This window comes from Aulonocara stuartgranti, assembly GCF_965226115.1.
Source record: "Aulonocara stuartgranti genome assembly, chromosome: 2".
NCBI classification, from domain to species: domain Eukaryota; kingdom Metazoa; phylum Chordata; class Actinopteri; order Cichliformes; family Cichlidae; genus Aulonocara; species Aulonocara stuartgranti.
The window spans coordinates 33,298,386-33,323,189 of NC_138940.1; the positions used below are offsets into that span (position 1 = coordinate 33,298,386).

A 24,804-nucleotide genomic window follows, 5' to 3' on the forward strand; every position below is an offset into this window, starting at 1 on the left:
CATACTGAACATGTTAAGAACTTTCAAATACGTTTTTTAATTGTGTACGTCTTTCAAAAACCCACTCGTATCACAGTGCTGCTGAGTCAGTTTGAAAAAGGAGCTTTTGGACAGTCAGACACTGTATCATGCCAATATTTTTATTTTTCTCTCAAAAATTTCATTCTGAGGACGCTCATGCATAAATGTGCAAGAAGACGAGCCTTCCTTGTGTCACTGTGACAAATATAATGTTCTTTTTCTTTCTTTGTTTCTTTTTTTTTGGTGATCTAGTTAAAATAATACTAAGTGTACGTTGGTTCTGAACTGCTCCAAAGCCCTGGAGCTCAATGAGTGTAAACCAGTCATGATCACTTTTGTTTTACTTTCGGTTTATATCACTCTCCCTCTTTGCCTTCCTCCCCTGACAACCAGGCTGTTTTTATTTTTCTAGGTAGAGTTTCCACAGTAACTCCTTTTGTTTCACCATCCACCATTTCAGCTACCTGGGGAAAGCTGCCAATAGGTACTGGGGGAAAAAATCCACTCTCCTCTACCTATTTGGGTTGCACAACTGTGCCTCACATTTTCCCTGCGTATGTTGATACATAGTGGCAGACAGAATAGCATAGTGGAAAAAAAAGGCTTATGGGGAACCAACCTAAAAGGGGATGGTCTCATGATTCTATAGCCACTACATTGTGCAATTAGCATTTATTTCATAGTGAAATTAAACATTTAAAAAAAATAAAAAATCAGCTGCCTATTGCCTTTTTCACAGATGCTGAAATAAAAGTATCAAAGGATCCAATAATAACACAAACATTTTTTCATTTAAAACAGAAATATAATCCCCTACAATAGTTGAAAAAAGTACATTTATCCACATAAAGCACATAGTTAGGACTTCAAGTCAGTGGTGTACTAAAAATATATCTACCTAATATCTTGTGGATAATATGCAGTTAGTTTGCAGCTCTCAGCTCTAATAACATGCTCAACTTTCAATATGTAGAGCTGTTAAAATGTCTTAAATCTACAACTGCCACTCTCGAGATCTTTCATGGTAAGTTCTGTCTGATTGCACCAGAAAGCTCCTGTCTCAACTTCACAGAAGACTTTGGCAGGCCAACAAAGAACAGGCCCTAATACTGTGGAAAAGGAGGTTTCTAACATGACACTTTTCAGCTGTTTGAAGGAGGGTGGAGAGAGATTTCTGTGAGCTGAGTTGACTCCTCCAGATCAATAGCTCGTCTCTTTCTCTCTCCAAGACAACTGGTGTGGCATTTGAACCAGATAAAACAAGGGTTCCCCTCCACCTCACCTCTGACAACTGAGCACTTCCACCAAATCCCAGTTGGATGAGAAGGATACAGATGAGTCCATTTAAATCCCCTTTCCAACTCAGTTCTAGACCCCCAGTGATCAGAAAATGCAGGAAAAAGCACCTAAAATCATCTTGAAAGGAAAGGTCCAATCTATGTAGGTTAATATTCACTGTTGCTTCATTTAGCTCTGTTGCAGGCCCACTGGGGCAGCTGTAAAAAAAGTTCTGGGAGCCAGAAGGCACAAAGGCTTTTATTTATTTATATCGTGGAGAAATATATAGCAGGAAGCAAACTGGTGCAAATGATGTGAAAGAAAAACTAGTCTGAAGAAGTTATCTTGCAGATTGTGGGATAACTGCAAGAGAAGGAATAGGCTGCATTACCATTTTATGTGCGGTATGAATTAAATATACACACTGCTGCCAGAATAAGTCAGATAACATGACAATATGTAAGGTAATCCTTCTTCCCATCCTTCAACCACCAGCGATGTACCCTTAAGCAAGGCACTTGGTTCTTAATTACTCCTGTGAAGCTGCTCATTTGTCAGCAGCAGATGATGAGATGGGCCGGCAAAAGTAAAAGGTTGCATTGGCAGCTAAAGTAAGTGTGGCATTGCTATCAAAGAGAATGCCTGCTCAGCCAACCTTGCACATAAAAGCTGAAAAAAAAAAACTACTCTTACAACAGTTCATCATCTTTCTAACCTGTGGTCAGCCAATTATCTGGCTCTTGCTACAATATTGGACTTTTAACTCTCTGAACAAGGGCCCTCTTCTCCCTTGCATGTCAGCTTAGTCTTTCCCCCTGGTCGCTCATGACATTGTAACACTAATTACAGCTAATTGTTCTATGCTGAATGGATTTAGTCACATTGCAAATGATATGCCATTGGTCAGTGTCACAATGTTTCCACAGAAAAAAATTCAATGGGGAATGGAAATTTGCACAAATGAATGTAATTAAGAAGCACATTCATTACTTCTAATTGCATATGAGAACCCTCAAAGTGAAACCGAGATCCGGCTCATATGAATAATTAATGCAGCTAACTGTACTGAACACTGTAATGTTGCTGCTGTCACATAATGATGTGCTAAACTATTGCTTTTAATGATAAACTGTAGTGTTATACTTTTTCGTAATGCACAGTCCCAATCACCCACAAACTTATTTTTTTCCTCATTAAATCCCTTTATTTGCTGGCAGATTGTGTCTAGACAGTTGAATTCCAATCTCAGCACAAGCGAATGGGCGGCCAGACATACTGAGTAGAGTTGGAGGTTAGAGAAGTATTAAAAATTCAAGTGGTACCAACGTGTTTGGCACACTAGATCAAGTCAAGTGGCCTTTTCCAAAGACAAGAAAAGGGCAGTTGTAAATCAGCCAACTGGAAACTCAGTCTGAGAGCCATTATGAAAATTTTGGACCTACAGAAATCAAAGAGTTGAGAATGTAACCCCCAGAAAGTATGAACTTTGCAAGCCTTTAATCAGATTATTTGTCTGCTGGTATCACAGGAATTATAGAATGTGCCATAAAAGACCCCCCAAAAATGTTAAAGTAAACATCACACAAAAAATAATGATTGAAATCTCTGATTTGATGAGTAATTACTTTTTTTTTTTTTTTTAGATTTATACAGAATGCATTGCAACACATTCAGAACTGTAATCGTATTACATTTGGAGTATTTAAAAAGGATTGGCTTATTTTAATAGCAGATTTAGATCTTAGACAGACAAGGTGTAAGCTGGTCATTTGAAAGCCATATGCCACAGATTAAGATACGGCACTGTGCTGTGCAGATATTTCATGTTCCTTCCAGAGGCTAATGCACTTCGTCGGAACTGCCTTTGCTGAGCTGCTTGTAAGTGGGCAAAAGTACAAGCTCCTAAATCCCTCAACTCCAACAACAGGAGAAAGAAATAAGTATATTACAAATCGTCCGGAGAACAAAATTGTGTATTGTTTGAAAAATGTGAGGGATTTAGACTCAGGGATTTGCTCCCACTTTGCCCCACTTTGTCTGAGGGCTTAGCACTGATCGCTGCTCGCGACATGATGATTCCCATCATTCTTCAAAAGCCTTTCAGGTCATCATTAGTACAACATATGCTTAACGGCACAGGTTACCACAAAAAAAGTGAAGCAGATAAAAAGTGAGGTTAAAAATTAACACAGAAATATGTCAGTGTCCACACAGGTTGACAGATCAAGAGTATGCTCACGCTACCCACAAACATAGTGTAGATGCCAAAGCAAAGAATTACATGTATGTCCCATTTTGAACTATTCACCATGTTTAATTGTTCTGATTGTATAGTTTTGCACTTGCCAGCTGTTTGACGTATACAGCTCTGACATAAAAACGTACGTGCAAATGATGTTAATTAGGACTTTTTATATATTTGTCGAGACAGAAGAAGAACTAACAAAATCTTCGAAATAATGTGTGACAAGAGAGGCGACAGCTTAAGACTGATGGCGGGGTGGTGAAATAAGCCTGGAGGGGGAGGCAAGAACCCATAAAATGAACAGCCGCCTTACTCATAAATAATAGAAACATAAAATGTCATATGAACTTTATATCAAGAGAGGGTGGTCTAATAAAGATGCAGGTTTAAAGAGGAGTTGAGAAATTCATTGTCATAAGAAGGCCACATGGCTTGCCTTTGGCACAGACAATTATTCAGAGCAAGTTGACATTCAGGTTCTAGCTGAAGCACCTTTAAGAAACAACACTGCTTTTGACTCTCGAAATTCTCTCGTTCTACTGTTGCTCGGGTCTTTCAATCTCTCAGCTCTGTTTCTCACTTTTCACTTGGAGTCATTCCATCTCTCTCCTCTTTACACTTTTCCTTGTTCTTTCTGCTTTACAAATTGAGACGACACGATAAGAGATTGCCACTGCCATGCCAGCCTGGTGCTCATTGATAAAACCATATCTAATCCATCTTAGGCCCCCCTCTGTCACCAACACACTCATCTCTGAGACAGTCAACGTGCACAGGATCCATCTCTCTTTTTGAACTGAGCTGCACAGAGTCAGAGTTTATCTGACTTAACTTCTGAAAGAAGAAAATGGAGCTCGATGAGTCAGGTGAATTTCACTCTGCCTTGAAATGATGTGCAAGTGTGTTGTGTGTTGAATCGGTAGCATCCAAAAGCAAATGAAAAAGACTCTTGGTTTTAGGTGGAAATGCATGGTTTATGAAAGATCTATTTTATAGGAATTAAAATGAGATTTTTCTGTAATTTCCTCGAGCCTGTAAACTCATCAAGGTTCTGCTAAATTACACAAGATGCATATTAATCAAATCGCTTTATATGGCTTGCACATTAGCTTTGAAAATGATCCATTCTCATCTTCCCTGCCTTTACTATTTATCTGTTAGAACTATATTGACTTTAATACAGTATTACGCGTGACTTTGTGGTCAAATAACTAGAAATAGCTTTTCTAATATCCAACTACTTATATTAGACTCCGATACAGCACTCACTAGGATTTTTCATGCAGCAATTTGTAAAAGTACACATGCATTTATTACATTAGTATGGTCTTCTGTCTAAAGCTAAGACACTTCAACAAATATTACCCCAGAGGGAAAGTGGGTAATAAGTGGAGTATTTGAGCAAGTTTATGAAGTATGAGATGTTTATGTCTCTGTATATTAATGGAATCATGAGCAATTGCCTCACTATTCGAATGAATCACATATGAATCACTACTGTCAACATGGTGAATACATTATAGAGAACAGCTGGGGAAGGAGATGTGCTGCATGCATTTATAAAAATGCATGTGTACAGATGTGTGAAAACTGTTTTTTTAAACGTACAAAAATGTCTTGTTATAACTTCACAATCTTGCCATGAACAGAAGGCCATCACCACAATGTCGCCCATTTTGTTTAATACCTAACACAAGCGTTCACAATCACACTCACACTGACACCCAGGCCCCAAACCTGTCAGCCCAGATGCTGGGGAGACACCAGGGACTCTTGTCTCACTTACAACAATGACACAATGGCTTTACTGCATGTAGGTGTATACAAAGAAATCTATTTTTCAGTGTTCTTTGGATCTTATATGCTGCATAGGAAAAAGAAAAAACGGTCTCACATTTTGACAGAAAACTGAAAATCAACAGAGTGAAGATCTACACCAGTCCTGTCCGAAATATACGATGGAGGGTTATATCCAGAAAATGAAATCGGATTCACTTGGATTCACTGGGACCCACAATAGCCTTGTTCATGCTGTCTTGTCATATATGGCGAAATAATTTCAGCAGCATCTCTGGTATGCTGCTTGTGTTTCATCACTGACACTGATGAAAAAACCCAGAGTTTTTTTGTTTTGTTTTGGTTTTTTTCTACACTGTCTTAAGGACGTTTCTTTTTCCATCTGGAACTTGTTTGAGCAACTATTAAAATGTATATGCATGAGGAAGGAGTTGTGTATCCCTGTGTTTAAAAAGGCTTGTTTTATGGAAAACAGCAGTGGGCAGTAAGCCATGGAGTGACAGCTGTCTTGTGAATCATTAAAATACAATTTGGCAACACAGTTAAAACTTCAGAGGAATAATTCCCATTACGTTGTACAGCTTAACACTGGACAACAGTTAAAAAAAATTAACCTTACAAAATAAATTTTAAGTAGCAAACACACTATTGTGCAAATTACATCCTTTTTATTTTATTCTGCTTTCCCATGACAGAATCACTGCTTGTGTTTTTCTTTTTTTTAATGAAACCAATTCACTTGCATATTTTAAAATGACTGAGATGGTGTTTGGTTTAATCTGTATAAAGAAAACTGTCAAATATAACACACTAAGAATGAGTACGTAGCGAAATATTGGATTTTTTTTTGCTTGCTTAAAGAATGAACTCACAAAAACAACATGCATAGCTAGTTGTTTTTGGGTTTTTTTGTACAAAAATGGCTGCTGGTTTAGTGTTTGCAAAGCTGTGTTGTTACAATTACAATCACAGCTGTAATCTCAGTAAATAATTGTACTGTTTTAAAACACAGATGGCCACTTGTAAATTATGCTGTCAGCCTCACAAAGCACAAACAATAATAAAAATGAAAAACATAAAAGAAAGGATTTGCCTGCTGTCAGATCTAGCAAAAATATACTACTCACTGGATTCAGGGTCTGAGTTTCCATCTCCCTCGGTCCGGCTGTTAGGTGATGTTTGCTCATAGTACTCCTCTTGTGGGAAGCTAAGGGGAAGAGGCTGGGTGGTACTGGCAGTGATGCTAGGCTCCGGGTCTCCAAGCCCGCTGTCACTGCAACTCTCCTGGGAACCGTCTGGAAGATGGAACGTCACACGGCGCTGGGTCTGAGGCACACCAGAAGATAAGAAATGTTTATATGAGAAACGCTTCTGTCTTGTTAATATGAACATCATGATCATCATACTACTACTACTAATAATAATAACAATACAGAAACCTACATTATTATAGTGACTGTAAGCAGTTTAAGAGGTAAGGGGTGAACATTTTTTTTTAAATTTGTAGTTACTCTCATACTAAAGACAGACCTAGACAGCAGATCTTTTAAGTCCATCCTGGATCAGACTTGCTCCACATTCCTCAGCAACAAACACCCTGTCACCATTTTATGGTTCTCCTCTCACTCATCACAGCTTAACACAAACAGCCCTTGTTATTAGACCCAGTCGTCTGGCTCAAACAATCTGGCCTTTGTCAAAGCGTCTCAGGTCCTTACGCTTCCTCATTCTCCCCGGTCCCGCATTTTGACGACAACAGCTCACTCTTTACTTAAATCGCATAAATCCCAGACCCTGACATGTGCTGCTGTTAGGAGATAACCTATATGATTGTTTCACCTGTGAGTGGTCATAAACAATGGGCTGATTGCTGAATGAATAAAACCCACTGTATCGGTCCAGGTTTTGAAATATCCACCTCTAAGATTTTTACCTTCACCCCATTGCAAGGATGAATGAAATCTCAGTTTTTGTTTTGACTATAGAGAGACTACAGAGTTGAGAAATTACATTGAAATATTGGCAGCAATGCTTCATTCTAGAAGTAGTGTTAAAGGTACTCTTTATAATCCATAGAACAGAGTGAACTGTTTTCTTTTTTTAAAGACTGTTTTATTCAGCAGTGAGGAGTTCCTATGAATACTTCAAAGTGAGATCTGTCTGGAAAAACAAGGACATTTCTTCTACAGAAAAACACTGTTTAATCTTTTAAAATATATCAAAGCTTTGAGCACCACAATCAAAATTCTTCTCACAGCCATTGTGCTGGGGTGAGGGCAGAAATCTCAAAACTATGTGTATGGTGTTAACCGCAACACTTACTTGAGATTTTTTTTTTCTTTTTTGACTGAAGGGGCAAACAGAATAAAAGGCTTTAGTGATTCACTAAACCAGTGTTATCATCAATTGAAACTGTGATTGTTGAGTCCTGTTTCTTCCATTTCTATTTCTTCTATACAAATACAGACCAGACCATTTCATATCAAGATGTTGATTCAATTAACCTTAACATGTAAGTAGGGTAAGGCTCATGGGTGAGCTTGGTGTTTAACTAATTATCATTTACACTGTAGGCTTTAGGTCATAGATATTTTACAGTATCAGAGACTAGTTTGTTCCAGTACCAGTAAAATTACACAATACTCAGTAGCCATTTTTTCCAACTATCGAAAAAAAAAAAAACATCACTACTTAGACATAAAATCTTTTATTATAAAGTAATTTAAAGACACCAACAAGGTGGTGACAAACTTGTTACTTAAAACGTTAACATGATACTTTGTTTATAAGACGAAAAGACTGAATGAAATGGTTGGAAAGGTAACCTGCTAATGGTACTATGAAGTCGATCATTAGCTCCAATATGTTAGCTCATTCATTCATTTATTTATCTTTTTAGCCATTGCAAACATTATAGCCTATGGGACATAACTGATATCATAATGCCAATTCCAAATAAAAAGGTAGTGTGTATTTTATATAAACAGTATAAAAGATGGCCTTAGCTACAGTGACACTGCCCGCTGGTTTCTGAAGAAGTAAATTGTTGAATGACGCATCAATTAAAAGTCGTTAGCTAACATGCAGTTTCATATCGTAGACAATTATCTATTTTGAAACATAGTAAAGAGTAAGCAAAACACGTACTGTTAGAAAGAGCAGTTTGTGAATTTTACATGATTGCTGGTAGAATAACAGTAGCAGTGGCTACATTGACTCCAGACACGCTCACAAAAGTATGGGTTTGACTATCGTGTAGATATACGCGTCCAGAAGAGGGACGCACCGAACACTTTTGCATTTTAAGCTTAACATTATGCTGAAACTGCAGAAAGGTTGGGTTGCGAGTTACAGTGCAAACTACAATCAGGAGGAACTTTTAACAGTCCTGTTGTGATTCCCCAAACACTCCTCATCTCTAAGTATGCGTACAGACATTAAGCACATAACACAGTGTTTAACAAATGAAAACACAAATAGAAATCTGAAATCAGTCAAAAATGTGTTTGAAATTATATTGTTATTTATTAAGCAAATACCAAACTGAATTTGTGTTTTTATTCACACATTTGAGCCGGCACACAGGACTTCTGTGAGACGTCAGAAATTAATCAAGCATAACAATCAACCATTAAAACTAATTTTTCTGTTCAGGAATGCAAGTAAATAATTGTGATTTGGCACCTTAATCAAATAATAATAATAATAATAATAATAATGTCCTTTACTTTTTTTCAGCTGTTTTATAAAACAGCAAATTTGAAAATTCATGGATTACAACAGTTATTATATTTTTGCATTTTAAAATATTTGGATTAAATAACTTGTGTGTACTGGTAGATTAAGCATTACAGAAAAATAAACAATGATTTTTGGTAATTACCAACACTGTTAATTTAGGTCAGCTGTGGCATAAACCTTACACTGGGTGGTCTAATAAATGTGTTAAGCACTGTATTACACATTATGAACATATACTGGATGGGATTTAATATTAAGTATAAAATGAATAAACACACTGAGCACTTGTGAACATTATTTTACATGTGAAACTCTATATTCAGACGTGCTGTATTTTAAAATTGAAACTTCCATCACTTTAATAATATATAGCCTTTTGAAATCAGATTATTCTTTCTGAGACACCATGTATAACAAAGATTTACAATAATTCGTTTTTATTCAGTGTGACCTAAAATGAGTGATTGAGGCCATGAAGTCAGCAGAAAAGTGTTTGTCGAGGTCAAAACAGAAACCTGTTTTTTCTACAGACCCCTATAGCCCCAGAATTCTTTGTGCACCACAGCTATTGTCATCTTAAAATACAGGTTTAAGGTACGGTATTTCAGCATAACAATGCAAAATACTTCCATCCCCGACTTCTACTGTCTTTCGTAACAATAAGTCAGGCCAGCGGCACTAGCCGCCATCTTCCATGCAAAGTTTTTTTTCTGTGGTTCATATAGTTCAGCATATAGCATATAAGAGTAGACATGAACACATGTTTATGTTCAAGATGTATGCTGTCCCCATCGGTTTCTGAACAATAGCAGCATATGTACCTTTGTTTTCTTTGATTTTTTTTTATCTGTGACACTTAAACAAAAATAGTTTTGTTTTTTTAGAATTTTGGTATTGAAAAGTAGCACAGGTATTGGTTCTGGTCACCTCCCCCTAAGGCAAGGGTGTCTAACATAAGGCCCTTAGTGTTACAGCTTTTCTGATTGATATAGAGCCCCACCGTCCATTGCCACCCATACTACACCGAAGCACACGAACATTTTCTGTTAACTATTGAAAACTCTATAGTCTAAATTCATAATTACAGGCACAATGATCAATGTCTTCTGTAATGTTACATGTGTATTGTGTTTCACTGGTGCGACCCACTTCACATCGAAGTGGGCTGTATGCGGCCCACGATGTAAAATGTGTTTCACATCCCTGCTCTAAGGACACCACCAATGACAAAGACAGAATATTAACACCAAGGAAGGAGTGACAGCAACACTTACTCATAGACGAATGAGTATAGTGAGATGACATTTCCAAGGGAAATCCATGCCTAAATGTTTTTCATGACTTGTGTTATCTAGTGTTTATCTTCTTTTACAGTAACTCCATAGTGTATCCATCTTTAAACTGAATAACTGAGACAGTGACCTTATATTGGCAAAATGTTTTGGGTGTCTCAGGCCTATTAAATATGGCGTTATTTTTGTGCCACTATTCTGAGCGATGTGTTGCTCGCGCTCTCAACATTTCTGCCCGTGCGCGCTCAACTCTTTCTCTACACCGTTATATTTGTGCCACAAAACCGGCCAATCACAGATTTGGATGCAAAAAAATCTGATTGGCTGTTCTGGTCTCCAATCAGCTCGAAATGACAAAATGCAATATCCCAAAATCCATTTCGTCCAAAATTCAAACGAGGCAGTGGCGGAGGAACTCAGAGTGGCGGAGTTTGAAATATTACTCTGTCTGGGTCACAAAATAAACTTTTAAGATATTTTCATGTGAGAATGGTGCTGTGTAAACTTCTAATATCTGCTCGATTCATCAAGACATCACATATTTGCATAACTGCTCTAACGTTTTCGGAGATGCCTGTTACCCATCAGCTGACCGGGTGGTCACTCGGGTTAAACATAATATATAAGGATGAACTGACAAAAAATCACCGACTACACCACCAGGTATTATAGGAAAAACCATAAAGCCTTTGAACTAAAACAAACGCTGTTGTAACAGTGATGTACACTGTCTTGTTGGTATATATGTATGATTTGTATAACCTTCATGTTTCCAAACCGATATCATGAGCAGCAGCTTTTACAGCTGTGGCTCCAGCAAACACCAGCTGATACTAGAAAGTAATATTAAATAAATTCTAACAACAGCTGATCAAGCTTGAACATGCTGTTGTTGTTTCTCCTCAAAATACAACACTTGCACCTGCAAACTTTTTTTTACGTGCGCTCACAATAGTGGCACAAAATAATTAATTTACTTTTCCTATATAGGGTATCTGTAAGGCTTGTAATTGACACTTGTGCAGTACAGGTCCTGTGGTATATGGGATGTGTATTAACAGGTTGAAATACTGTATGTCCTAGTTTTCCTTCTCACCCAATTTAGACACAAAAGAAGTGGAAACGTGTGTGGAGGCTGAGACTTTGATTTGTAAAGTCTTGGGGATCACAGGAGTGTGGGCATTTTCTTCTCAACAGTACAGGCTTCTTTGATTTCTCTGGAGGTTTACAGAAGTTTATGTTGTGACCTTTCTTTGGAGCTAACAAAGAAATATACTCTGTAAGTATCTCCGTTAACATGTTTGCTAATCTAACAGAAAGCAAACTACATGGTTACAGTCCTTTATATTGTGGGCAATCTTTAGACTCCACAGACTTTTATATTTTTACTTTGATAAAAAAATTGTTTCCTTTACAAAGACAAAATCAGAAATGAGGATATCTGAGTTTGATGCAGCCATGGTGAAACACAGTGCAGTCTCTGTAATATAGACTGCAGCTTGAATTTATGTCTACACATGATTCCCTCAGTAACATCATACTGCATCACGCTGTATAGAGGCATAAAACGTATAAAATATAATTACGCCCTCAGCTTCGGTTATTGCGGCGAATTTTATTCATCCCATTATTCAAACTGATAAGATTTTTTTTTTCCGAGAGCAAATACAACTGGCACAAATGACTATCTTGATTTTCCATTGCTATAGCAACAAAAGCAATATGCATGTCCTGAATTAAAAACATCATTAACACTTGCGCCTTTAAGCTCAGGAGAAGCTGCGCACACATATTTTTCCATAGTCACCACAGTGTATAGATAAAGCAGTTGTTGTTGTTTGATAAGTCTAAATAAGGCAAAGGAAACAGAGGAGAGATGGAGAGCGAACTAAAGTCTGGCTCTAAAGAAGGACAAGCTGCCAAAAACAAAGTGCACCAAAAAGCTTCATTTAAAAATTATTAGAGTGGGCTGCCTAACCTAAATCCTCACAATTAGCACCCTGAAAGCACAAACTGAGTGGTTTCAATACTGTGATGTTCAAGCAGTTTGTTAAATACTCTTTTTTTTCTCTTTCTTGATTCATCTGGAACCCGAGGCCTCAAATCCTGCTCTCCGTTTGTGCGAGTGTGTGTGAGAGTTTGAGTGTGCGTATGCCCTTAAAAAGACAGACGAGAAATAAGAAGAAAAAGACAGAAAAAGGGGGCATGTAGTCAAAGAAACAAACAGCCAAACACACATAGCCGTCAACTATTGTCTGACATAAAAACTCTGAAACAAAAGCGTTTTGTTGGAGGAATAATGTATTTGTTCACATGCGCTGCATTAATTTCTCAAATACATAAAAACACAAGACGTAGTACTAAAATCAATCTTCTTTTTATTGCACATGGCGGGAGATTCTCTGGTGGTATATATTCTACAGCACAGAGCCTTTTTTTTCTCATGGTTTTATTCATTTTCTAAGAGAGTGGAAGAAGAAATACCTTGCTGGCAAAATTATATAGTTATGTGTGCCATGTTTGCCCACGCTTTCAAGTGGTCTAAATATCTACTTGTTCTCAAACAGCGTTGGCAGCTGTTTCTCAAATTACTGGAGGATGCACGCAAATGCAATGTCCAGGTTCCAGCAAAAGAAAAAGCCCACTTACGGAAGGTTGGCAGCTTTACAAAAAAGCACGCTTTCTCTCCACATGATTCTAATTACTGAAAACTTGCTTCAACAATGGCTCCCAGAATCTATTAGAACAAACAGCTGCCCGTGACAATTAGGACATAATCATTTTGCATGAGGGAGTGTCTTCATTTTTAGACTGTTGTTTATTCAGGCTCCTTCAAGTTGATGCCAGATGTTAAGAAAAGCCTAATTCGATTTCATGGTGCCCTCGCTACAAAGTCACTCGGAGCTACAATATTAATTACAATTAAATACCATTAATAGGTCTTAAATAAATAAAAGTTTTGCTCCCAGAGGTAATGACTAATGCGAATAAAACATTAATGTCGAAAAACAAACACCACAAACAAAAACAAACATTCACCAAGGAGTCAAGGTGAGTGTTTTGCTAAGCATAATCACTTATTTAAAGAAGCTGCCAGAAATCCATAAACCAAAGACAAGCTGCTGTAAGAGATATCAAGACCAAACAAAGCCCGTTCAGCCAGATAAAACACTGCCTTGAGAAGTATGTACACAGAGATAAACGAACAGGAGACGTGCATGCCAAGTTCTACCATATAACAAGCTCGAAAATCCAAAACCAGCCCTCTGGTAACCACCCTGGCAGGGATGAATTCACGGGTTACTGGATTATAAGTCGGCTATATTTAGATAGAGAAGAGGGGAGGCCAAGTGGTTGCCACCTTGTTCTCTGGTAGGCTGCAGCTCTATGGCTTTTATTATTACATATACTGCCCCCCCCCCCAACTGCCGTTCTCTCAAAATAGCAAAGAAGTCAGCGGTGCACAGAGGGGGACTTGGCTGACAACCACCTTACTGAGTGATAAACAGAGACCACTTAGGAGTGAATCAGGGGAGATTGGCTCTGCCATTTCAGATAAGGATCAGCTCGCGGGCACACCTAGACCTGCATAAATCTGTTCAGAGGAGATGGCGATTTGTCATGTCACACGTGTCTTATGTAGAGTGAAAAAAAGCGGCTATACAGCAATGGCAAGATCCAAAAAGCAGTGTCCTGCATGTCCCAGTGTTGCTTGATGTGAAGGTGGTGCAACATTGGCAATAAATAAATAAAAACCAATGTGGTTTTAGGTATTTCTTTAGTCCTTTCTTTGATATTTTTTGTACATGCTGTTCCAGTTCTGCCTATTATGTGTAAGGTGATATGCCGCTGCTTGTGAGATGATGAGTTAGCAGGAACACACAAGAAGGAGGTGATTCTAGCAAGTGGGCTGAGAGATTACTGGGTGGTTTTTTTGACTGTCATCAGTCTTTGAGTCATCTGCTGTTATACACTGATAATTCTGATATTCTTTGTGTGACACTGTTATGACAAAACATATAATATCTCCAGTCCTGGCAAACTGTGGTCTCACACTGAAATGTGAAATGTCACCAACATGATGACTTCAGTATGAATAAGCAACAGATGTTATTAATAATTCTGACTGTGTAGTCAAAAAACTAATGTGAGAGTTTAACACAAGCATTTTCTGCCGCTTAACATTATGCTGAAACTGCAGAAAAGTTGGGTTGCAAGTTACTGTGCAAACAGTAAGGAAGAACTTTAACAGTCCTGTTGTGATTCCCCCAAACACTCCTCATCCCTCAGGATGCTTACAGACATAATACAAATCTATTAGACTACCTGTCATAAAACATGAAAACACACATCTGAAATCAGATGTGTGTTTTATATTGTTATTTATTAGGCAAATGACAAACTGAATTTGTGCTTTTATACCCATAACAGAGCCAGCACACAGGACTGCTGTGAGAAGTCAGAAATTAATCAAGCATAACAATCAACCACTAAAACTAATTTTTCTGTTCAGGAAGCCAAGTAAATAATTGTGATTTGGCACCTTAATCAAAAAATAATAATGATGTGCTTTACTTTTTTCAGCTGTTTTATAAAACAGCAAATTTGAAAATTCATGGATTACAACAGTTATTATATTTTTGCATTTAAAAATATTTTGATGATAGATTTACCATTACATTGTATTGTTATTACCAATAGTCTAAATTTAGGTCAGCTGTGGCATAAACCTTACAGTGAAACATTATGAACATATACTGGATGGGATTTAGTGATAAATGAATAAACATTTCACTCTGTCATGTATCCAACAAACAACTTTTAAAGTAATAAGACGATGCTTTTCAATACTTATGACATTATACTGTTGTCAACATGAAATTTGACAACATCTTTCAGCTATTTATGGAGCCTGATGGAGACACTGGTGGACAAAATATTACTGCATGGCAACAAGTTAGTTATTTGTGATGACAAGATCAATAACTTGTGGCTAAGAGGCAGTTAGGAATACAGATATGATAACTAAATTGTTGCCATGTGTTATTAATGCCTGGCCACAAGATACAGAATCTGTTGTTTACTGACAGCATCAAGCGAGCTCTTTAGGGAAATTATCACACATGAAGCATCTATAAATTTGATTTAATTTTGTTTTATTTTAACCTTGGGATGAGTTATAATAATATCCTGCATTATCAGCAGTGGGAGGGGCCCTGAACCAGCTCTCGCTCTCTCAGTCCTGTTACATGTCTGTTGTTTTCTTCTGTGTAAGGAATTATATAATTGAGGAATACTGAGTAGTGGCTAAGAAATCAAAATACGTGACATGACGGATGTGTTGATAACCTGTGTTCTGTTTAAACACAGCCTGGCACCTAAAAACAACAACCTGCTCTGAAGCAACAGCAAAAATAGTTTGTAATTTTGTTGTTTATGCTATTTTTATACACGTATAGATCTTGAGAGGGCAAAAATTACAAGCATCTGACTTGATGGTTGAGCCCAGACGTGAACAAAGCTCTATGCGCTTCAGGCAACAATTAAAAGATCAGACACCTTGCAGCTTTCTGATCTTGTTTATCTCATATTCAAAGTCATGGACACTTTATAATGAAGTTGTGGCCACGATTTAATATCTAATTCCCATGTCTTATTAACTCGTGAATACTATTTAATTATCTCATTCACATGTCTTATTATGGACACAAGTTATTGGTCGTTTGGTCACACATTACCATGTGGCCAGGAGGGCTTTATAGCTCTAACTCGCGTTAGTCGTATTTATACTAGAATATGATTATAACAAACGGAAAAGGCCATCACAATAAGAAGATTTGCCATTTCTGTTAGCTATTTCCAGAATTTTTAGAATCAAATCCAGCAATGGACTTTCATCTGTGCTTTTTGTTTAAGATTCAACCAACGGCATAAGCAGAGCTGTTTATTATTTGCTATTTTTAGTGAGGAACGACATGTTTTTTAAGCAAAACAAAAAATGTGTTGCACTCGAGACAAAAAGCATTTAAAGTCTGAAACTAGCGCTCAATTGCATGTAACCATATTTAAACCATACAGTGTTAATATAATGGCACACCTGTGCAGTTAAAAAATAATATTGTGGAGGAATGTGCATCTGACAGTGAGCGTCAAACATTCGTTAGTGAGATGTGTTTGACTCTAATTGCACAGAGTAAATAATTATTGTGTTGAAAAAGACAACAGTTCTTGACATCTGTAATGTTCACCCAAGTATTAACATTAGCTGACAGTGTTAATTTGTTTGCTGTAAAATATAATAGCAGTCCAAACAAGTGCTTTATCAGGCAACATTCATGCTGATAGATGTGAACATGCAAGAGAGAGCAGAAAAAAATGTTTAGCACTCACATTCACAGAGGTGATCTTCCCCAATTGACAGGCCTCCTGCAAGGAAAGATGACAGATTTTTACATCGCTGTCTGACTGTAACTCTATAGAGAATTTACAATTGAAATTGATATTTGAACTCAGCAAAGGAAAGTGCACGGGGAACTTTCCGGTGTTCTTAGAGTCAATCAGAGTTCACAATCGAGAACCACGTAGATTTGAGAGTTTTTTGAAGTAGGAATTGAGAATAAGGATACATATTGATTTCTTGCTCGGATACAAACTTTGTGCAGTGCACTTCCGTGCCCAGTTGGCTCGCCAGCAAACCAGGCTGCAGAGTACACACCCGCTCCCCAGAAAAGTAAAGAATAGGGCAAACCTGACATCCTGACAACAGAAGCCCTACATCTGATACTTTGATAAAGATGTTTTCTCCACATGTCAGGGAGGAAAGTGAACAGAATATCAAATGAAGCATCAAAAATTAACAATAAACAGTGACAAGCTTCTAAATTGGGAACAAAAGACACCCGCAAGCCTGCAAAATAGCATCCTCTCTCTGGGGACTTAGATAACTCACAGAGAGATAAGAGTATTTAATTTTTAATCACCAATTTTGTTTTCTTTGTACTGTGTATAATAATCTGAATACGTGACTTTATTTGCAAAGAAAATAGAAGAAATGTGGCAGTGAAGTGCCACTTAGACAGGGGAGAAGCTGAGAGGACTACTGGGGTGGAACGGTAAAACAATGAACAGGAAACAAGTTCATGTCAACAGATTATCCCTCCATAATTATTCGCCAAGGGATGCTGTTACTGACTGAGCGATAGAGGAGTACGCCCCAAGATATTCACTAAAAACAAAATGGTTCTTTGTGGTGGCCAGTTAAATTAAAAAGAAAAAAATAAGAATCCATAAAGGGTTTTAGTATCTTTCAACTCATTGTTATAGTTTTACAGCCCATACATTTACGGTTTGGCTCCATCTCACCTCTCATCATCATCCACTGTGCCCAGAACACCCTACTGTTGCATTTATAGCACAAAAGCTCTGATAAAGCCAACACTAAAAGGCAGACAAGCAAAGCTAGCAGTTAGCTGATAAGCATATCATTTAGCAGTGTTTCCCTCAAAAGCTGGAGTCTAAATATATGGAGTTAACATATGTTAATATTGGCTTTAGAGTATGATGTGCATACAGAAAATGATGGCTTTTAAAAAATCTTTTGTAGGCAGCAACAACCTTATGTTGCATAAACTGTTTATGAAAGTTCATTTGCAATATTATTGATCATATATTCCCCAGCATGGACAACAGTGACACAAACCTAAACATGCCTGAAAGTAACACAACATGATGGCCTCTGATGACAATTTAGTACCTAGAAAAGAAGCCACTTCAATAGTATTGAAGTGGTTTGGCTACAAGAAGTCAGACCTCTGAGCACAATACAAAAGAATACTTTTCTCGAGAAAAACAGAAACGACAAGCTTCACAACTCGAATCAAAAACAGACCATCCAGTACAACCAGTGTAAGAAGGCCTACAAGGAGCAGGTACTAACAACTGGTAGTGTGTAACCCATTAGTAAACAAATGACTCAACTGAGAAAATTTTAAATGTAAAACCTTGCCTAGGCCTTACTTTTGTGCTTACACTTGACTTATGCTGTGTCACTGGATGTATTGCTGTTTCACTACAATTGCACTATAATGCTGCTGCTGGCACCTTGTGGCAATAGATTTAAACAAATGAATTAGGAGGTATGTTATCAATGCCAATTGCTTAGTGGAAAAGAAGGATGGGAAATGTCCCTTCGTTTTGTTTTCGCTCATAAATCCTGCTGGCTGCGAGGATTTTTACATTGTGTCGTCTTAGGTATTATTGCAAATGGGGCAGATTTCAAAGCCACCTTCCATTTCTTTTATTTCTATGTTTTTTTTCTCCATATCTAAATTTTCTGCAAGGCAAAAATATGATTAAGATCTTTCTAACACAGTCACGATACTTGCTTGGCATATGAATCACTGTAATTACTATGAAATCAGCAGCACATCAATTTCAAAAGTATCCTGTTCAAGAACTGCAACTGTAGATGCACTCTTAACAATCTCTTCTACATATGGAGACAATGTCACTCATATCAAAGTAGATTACATAAGCTTGTAATTAGAATTAACACTCCACTTATCATTTCATCATCACATTATGCCCTAAATATCTACTAAGCACTCATAATCAGATTATAAGGAATACAAAAATATTATAAAGGCATATATCGGTGTCTTTCTTTAAATGTACCTTTACTGTTTACGCAAATGAGAAGTACATGTTTATTTTATTATTTATGTATTTTGTCTGCACATTTGAGACTAACAACACCAGTCAAGTCTGTCTGAAGATTTACTCATTTGCATCTAATGACTGGTCATTTAAAGCAGAATTTTACTTAGGGCTGCCACCGGGCAGTTGTTTCTTCTTCAAGTAATGTTTTATTCAACATCTTGTGACACATACTTCAAGTTAGAGACCTTGCCAACCAATTAAATATATGATAATGCACATAAGGGACCTGAGAAAGTGACCTGTGGTTGTTTCATATTTAGATGACATTCAAAGCAGTAGTTGTACATCTGACTGTCAGAGACCATAAATGTATGAGTTTTCTCTTTTTTTCTCTCCTCAGTATGGATTGGTCAGTGACCCTCTCTCTGGATTTACGCCTCTCAAACTAGCAGTTTCAAAGCACTCATATGCAAGCCTGGGAGAGAGTTATGCTTAAGATAAGTGCATTTGTTGGTGAACCACATCAAAGTACAGAGGGATGTCTTAGCGAGCAAAGGCAGTGGAGCTCAAACCTCGCCTTTGATCACCCCAGGCACTCTGATCATTAAAATATTGGATAAATAATTGATTAAAAACACCAGACCTTATTGTGCTCTGTTTCTGTATCCAAATGTATCCTAATTTTGAGACACTGTGGGTACACTGTACATAGGAGTAAAAGGGACATATAGGACATATTGTTGCTTTGGAGGGCATGTTTTGCAAAATATTTGCTAGTAATGAGACTTGATAGTGAACCGACTAGAGGACTGAGTTACTGACTGAGTTCCAGTATGAACTGAAGGCAGGTTGAAGTCCTATGACAAACCTTCTTCACAAGCAATGGTCTGAGCTCTGGCATGCCAAGCTGCTACAGTGGTAGAGAAACCGAGAAAAAACAAATCAAAAGTCACAGAAATGAGTGCATTCCAGCTGAGCGTAGGTTACAGGAGGGTAGCTAATATTCCATCTACAGTGGAAACTGTGCACGCAGTATGCAAGACAAGCGCAACATGAACACTATGTGTATATTAGGGATATTAAAAAGGCTATTTTCCTTCATCTTACGCTTATATATGGGCCAGTATTGAAGTCTCCCTAAGTACATATACATTTGCATATTGAGTATAAAAAATGAGTCCAAGGTAATCAAAATTTATTCCTGTTCCAACTTATAATACTTGGCCTGTGGCGAAGTACAAATTCTGGACCCCATGCAGAGTCTCACTGGGCCCACTTATCCATTGAATAAATCCATTACCACGTTTGTATGAGTAACTAAATCAACGTGTGTATGCCTGTTCAACCGTAGTGGTTCATGATCACGATGATCATTTTTTCTAAACATATTCTGATTACCGCACGTGTTCTTCACTGTCAGGTTTCACCTCATTATTCCTGTTATTTTAACATATTTATTGGACTCTTTGCATGAGACAAAGGTGCAAAGTGATCAGTCTAAAGAATGGTTGCCTTACATTTTCTAATGAGATAACATGAAAGGCCTTACAGAGATCGTGTTTTATGTGCAGAGATAAGATAGCATATTAAAACTAAACCCAAGTACAACTAATTGATCTACAAAACTAATTAAATCAAGTGTTTGAACTGATAAGTCAATACCTACAATTGCTCCCATGCTGACTGGGCTTTATTAGTTGAATGTCTGAAAAATAGAAATTTTGCGATGCTGCTAAAGGTGGGGGGGGTGTTGACTCCAGTTTGGAGTGAGCTTCAAGCGGTGCCTACAGGAACTATTTTTTTTTTTCCAATTGCATTGTCTTTCAGCTATGGAGGTTGCCCCTGGGTAGCTATTGACAATCATAAGGTACTCCAATGCTATGCTGTCTTTTTGACACTAAAGGGGAACATGATTTACAAGATCATGTTGTCCAAAATAAGATTTAAAATTAACACCTAAGACCATAAACCATAGATCACAAACTCATTTAGGAACTGGTTACTGAGATCATCTAACAGGAGAACAGTAACCTTATTTTTTCAAAGACTGCACAATCAATCAAACTTTTGTTTTGTTGAGCTGTCCACTACCGGCCAGAGGAAAGAATGCAGGTGTAAAACACTTGGCTTCAATTTTGAACTCTTGAAAGGTGCATCTATCTTTTTTTAACTTCAATAAAATTTTTAGGTGTTCAGAACACCCCAGACTTGTATTTTACTTACAGATACATTTGTAGTCCAAAGGACATTACAAACAGAGACTTATTTGTAAACATATGTCACCAGAGAAGGACAACAAACATTGATATTAAATTACACCACACTCTAATGACATTTAGTAGCCACAATGGGGTCTAATTTTAACTTCATCAAGCTCTAAACACATTCAAGTGCACTTTAAAACCACAGAAACACAGCTGGGAGCCAAAAATAGTTAAATTACCACATATCACAAACATGTAACACATTTATAATCCAGTAATTTCCACAGGCATCCATTAACACAATGGCAATCAAATCACTGACTCCTGTTATTCCATCATTTTTGTGACTTTTTCTTGATCTCTGTTAACATCATGGCACAAAGGTCCATGCTCAATTATGACCGCTCTAATATGTTAGCAATTAAGATATAAGTATCACAATAATAAGCTTTGCTGAGTAAGTTCCATTAGCAATAACTTCAAAGTAAAAGAAAAAATAACTTCCTCACTGCAGTTTGTGAAAACATTTTTAAAGAGCATATGATGTGATAACTTCAAGCTACAGTGAAAGCCTTAAAACCCCTCATCCCTGGGGTCCTCATGCTCCTAATAGTTTAACACTAATGAGATCTGCTGCTCCCATCTTTACAGCCTCCCACATAACAGTTTATTTCATAGTGTAAATACCTTTGAAGGTAGGGAGAAGCACAGAGCAAGCCAGAGAGACGAGAACCTTTCTAGTTGGCCACGGTCTCTTAACTTGTATATTTCGCATTTGTTTTGACTGCAACTTAGGGTTCCTTGGTGAAACTCGGGTCTTCTGCAATTCAGTTAGTCTTACTGCATGAAGTCTGTGAAAACAATGGTCAGGCAGCACTTTGACAAGATTGGAGTATTTGAAAAAAACGTGCCGTGGTCTATTACTTGAGCTCTTTGGAGACGGTGGGAGAAAAGCACATGGCCCGCTATCAGCTGCTTTCCCAGAGGAAGAGATGGATGTGTCCGAATTTATCAAAAGGAGCAAATTGTCAACTGTCAGGTAGCCTCAAAACAATGAGACACATGCATACATATGCACACATAACTATTCACCACGGAAAACTTGGATGTGCATGCCATCTGCTAATGCACGCAGACTCGAGAGACATGGATGTCTCAGCCAAGACAAAGTGAGCAGAGTTCAAGTTTACATCTCTTATATATCTGGCAAACACAGCATGCCTTAGACAGCATAATAAAACGGTTGCAAAACAAAACACCTCCTCATCGAAAGAGGCTAATAAAGTCTTCAATATACTTAAGTGTAGCCTTAGATAAATAGAATAACCATTTCCCTCTGCACTGGTGTTCAGTTGTCCAAAGTGTATTGATGTACTTATTGACATTCATTAAAGGGAAACCCTCTCAGCAAACCACAGAGAGCGGTGTAAATCCTGTAAACTTCTTGAGTGTGCATAAGGAGCAACATTTCTTTAACACAATTACTAAATAGCAATAATGTCACCGTATGTTCGAACCAGTTTTGATTTACAAGTGGACACCATGTTGCCTTTTAATCAGCTTATTATTATTAAGTGGTCTGTATATGTGTGTGTTTCCCCTGGACAATCCCCCTTCTTGCTTCACTCTTAGCGAGGTATTGATCCTCCCAGTGTACCAGCCCCTCCTGATTTCATTAAGCTAGCTGCTGTTAATTACTCCACACTCTAACCTTTTGCTGTTTCATTTGGGCCAACAAATTGGGTGAATTAAAAAAAGGTGATGTGGGAAGAGGAAAAGAGAGAAAGGAGGGGGAAAAGCTCCTTGGCAGCTATGCTGGTGGACCCCCTCCCTTTCTGTGGCGTTTGTGTCAGAATCCCAAGCGGCATAATAATTAAAAAAGTTCATCAATGTTCTCTTTGCTCATCAAATTATGCAGAAGGAGGCTACTCCAGTAATTGTGGCAGAGGATTCATTTATGAAAACCATATGAGCTAGAACTAGTATGGTTGTCTTGGGAATTGAAGAATTTTGTCCTTTTTTCACGTCTTTGGGCTCGTGTCAAAGGTAGTGTAGAGTCAAGCCGATTGGTGATTAAAACCCATTTTATTTACCAGGATCATGTGATGGTCCTAAGATTTTATTTTTCACTAAATCAAAATCCAGCACACACCAATTTGTCTTCTTAGGGAAGGTATTAAAAGAGTGCGGCATGACACATAGCTGCAAAGTTATAATTAGACTTCATTTAATACCTTATGTCATGAGATTACATGCGCGGTGCATGGCATCTAAAGCATACTTAAATCTCAGGGGATATAATTGATTAACCATATGAGGGCGGGAAACAGATGATGAGGATGATGCTCTAAATCCATGTTAAATCGATATAGCCACTTCCTACACATCAAGGGATTATTGACAGAAATTACTACCAGCCGCAATCGCTCGCGTACATCGGATCATTTCTAACTTGGTGTATTAATGTGTGAATGTGCACAAGTGAGTCAAAAACATTCCACTGCTGTGACTGCTCTAAGAAATCATCAAGCTTTAAGTAGGACAATTTTGCGACATGGATACATTACCAAGAGAGCAAGTAAAATTTATAGGATCTTTTGGAGCCATTATGAAAGATGCCCTTTTCTCAAGGTTGAGTACATTCTAGTTGAAAAGATTCTACATGATGCAGAAGGAGCCATTCAGAGAACTCCCTTTGGCTGAGATAATAACTTCATCATAATTAGCTTGTGGTGCTCAGGAGTGTTGAATTGTCGGTTGCAGTGGGATCTGCGCTGATTTATTGCTTGATTTAATTACGTATCAAAATTCAATTAGACATGCTTTCAACCAAATTCAAAGTGAGCTTTGTCAAGCTGTCCCTTGAAATCAGGTACAGCTTGAAGGACATCCTTCATAATGCAGTGACATCTAACTTAATAATTACCACTTACCAAAAATCATTCATGTGCTTAAAAGGCAAAAAAAAAAAATGCTATGCCAGTTTTAGAGAAAAAGAAATAAAACATTCTTACTTTGCCATTACTTTTTCCATATTTCAACTGGCATCAAACAGCATCAAACCATGTGAAGCACACCTTGATTCAGCAGTGATGTGAAGAGGGTTGCAGGTACTTTACCAAGTGAAGATACATGACAAAATGCTCTTTGAGGTTGACTACAGTTGAGGAAGTGTCTGGCTTTCTTTACCCACATCACTCAATGCCTTCTCACCTCCTTTTGCTCCAGACTACACTAGGGAAAAAAGAGTGTCACCGCAGCCTCCAAGAGCTACATTGATCTTTACTGCTATGCAAATTTAGGATGTCATGGTGTCTATGCTAAGAAGTCAAGGAACGGAACGAATATTTCAGCCTGAGGTCTCTAACTGAAGTCGAGTCCTTTACTACTATTGTAAATACTTCCATTGACAATTCTAAGTACACCTAAGTAATAGGGTCATCTTTTGACCTCCAGAGATGCCCCCTTTTTTAAAGTATGATTCAATAAGTTGTTAAAGATGTTACATTAGGATTTCGATCTATTGTGACTTTACTGCAAAGTTTTTGCAGTTTTTCATTGTTACAGA

The 24,804-nt window shown here is 37.7% G+C and overlaps 1 protein-coding gene across 1 annotated transcript in view; it reads right to left on the reverse strand.

The window, feature by feature from the left end:
- The window catches only part of pcdh11 (protocadherin 11), a 202,619-nt gene that overhangs the window by 42,018 nt on the left and 135,797 nt on the right, over positions 1-24,804 (reverse strand). The window contains exons 8-9 of the mRNA XM_082555733.1: positions 16,765-16,800; positions 6,469-6,667 (exon numbers count right to left, since the gene is read on the reverse strand). Coding sequence (XP_082411859.1) covers positions 6,469-6,667; positions 16,765-16,800 — 235 coding nt within the window. The remainder of the gene's footprint in view (positions 1-6,468; positions 6,668-16,764; positions 16,801-24,804) is intronic.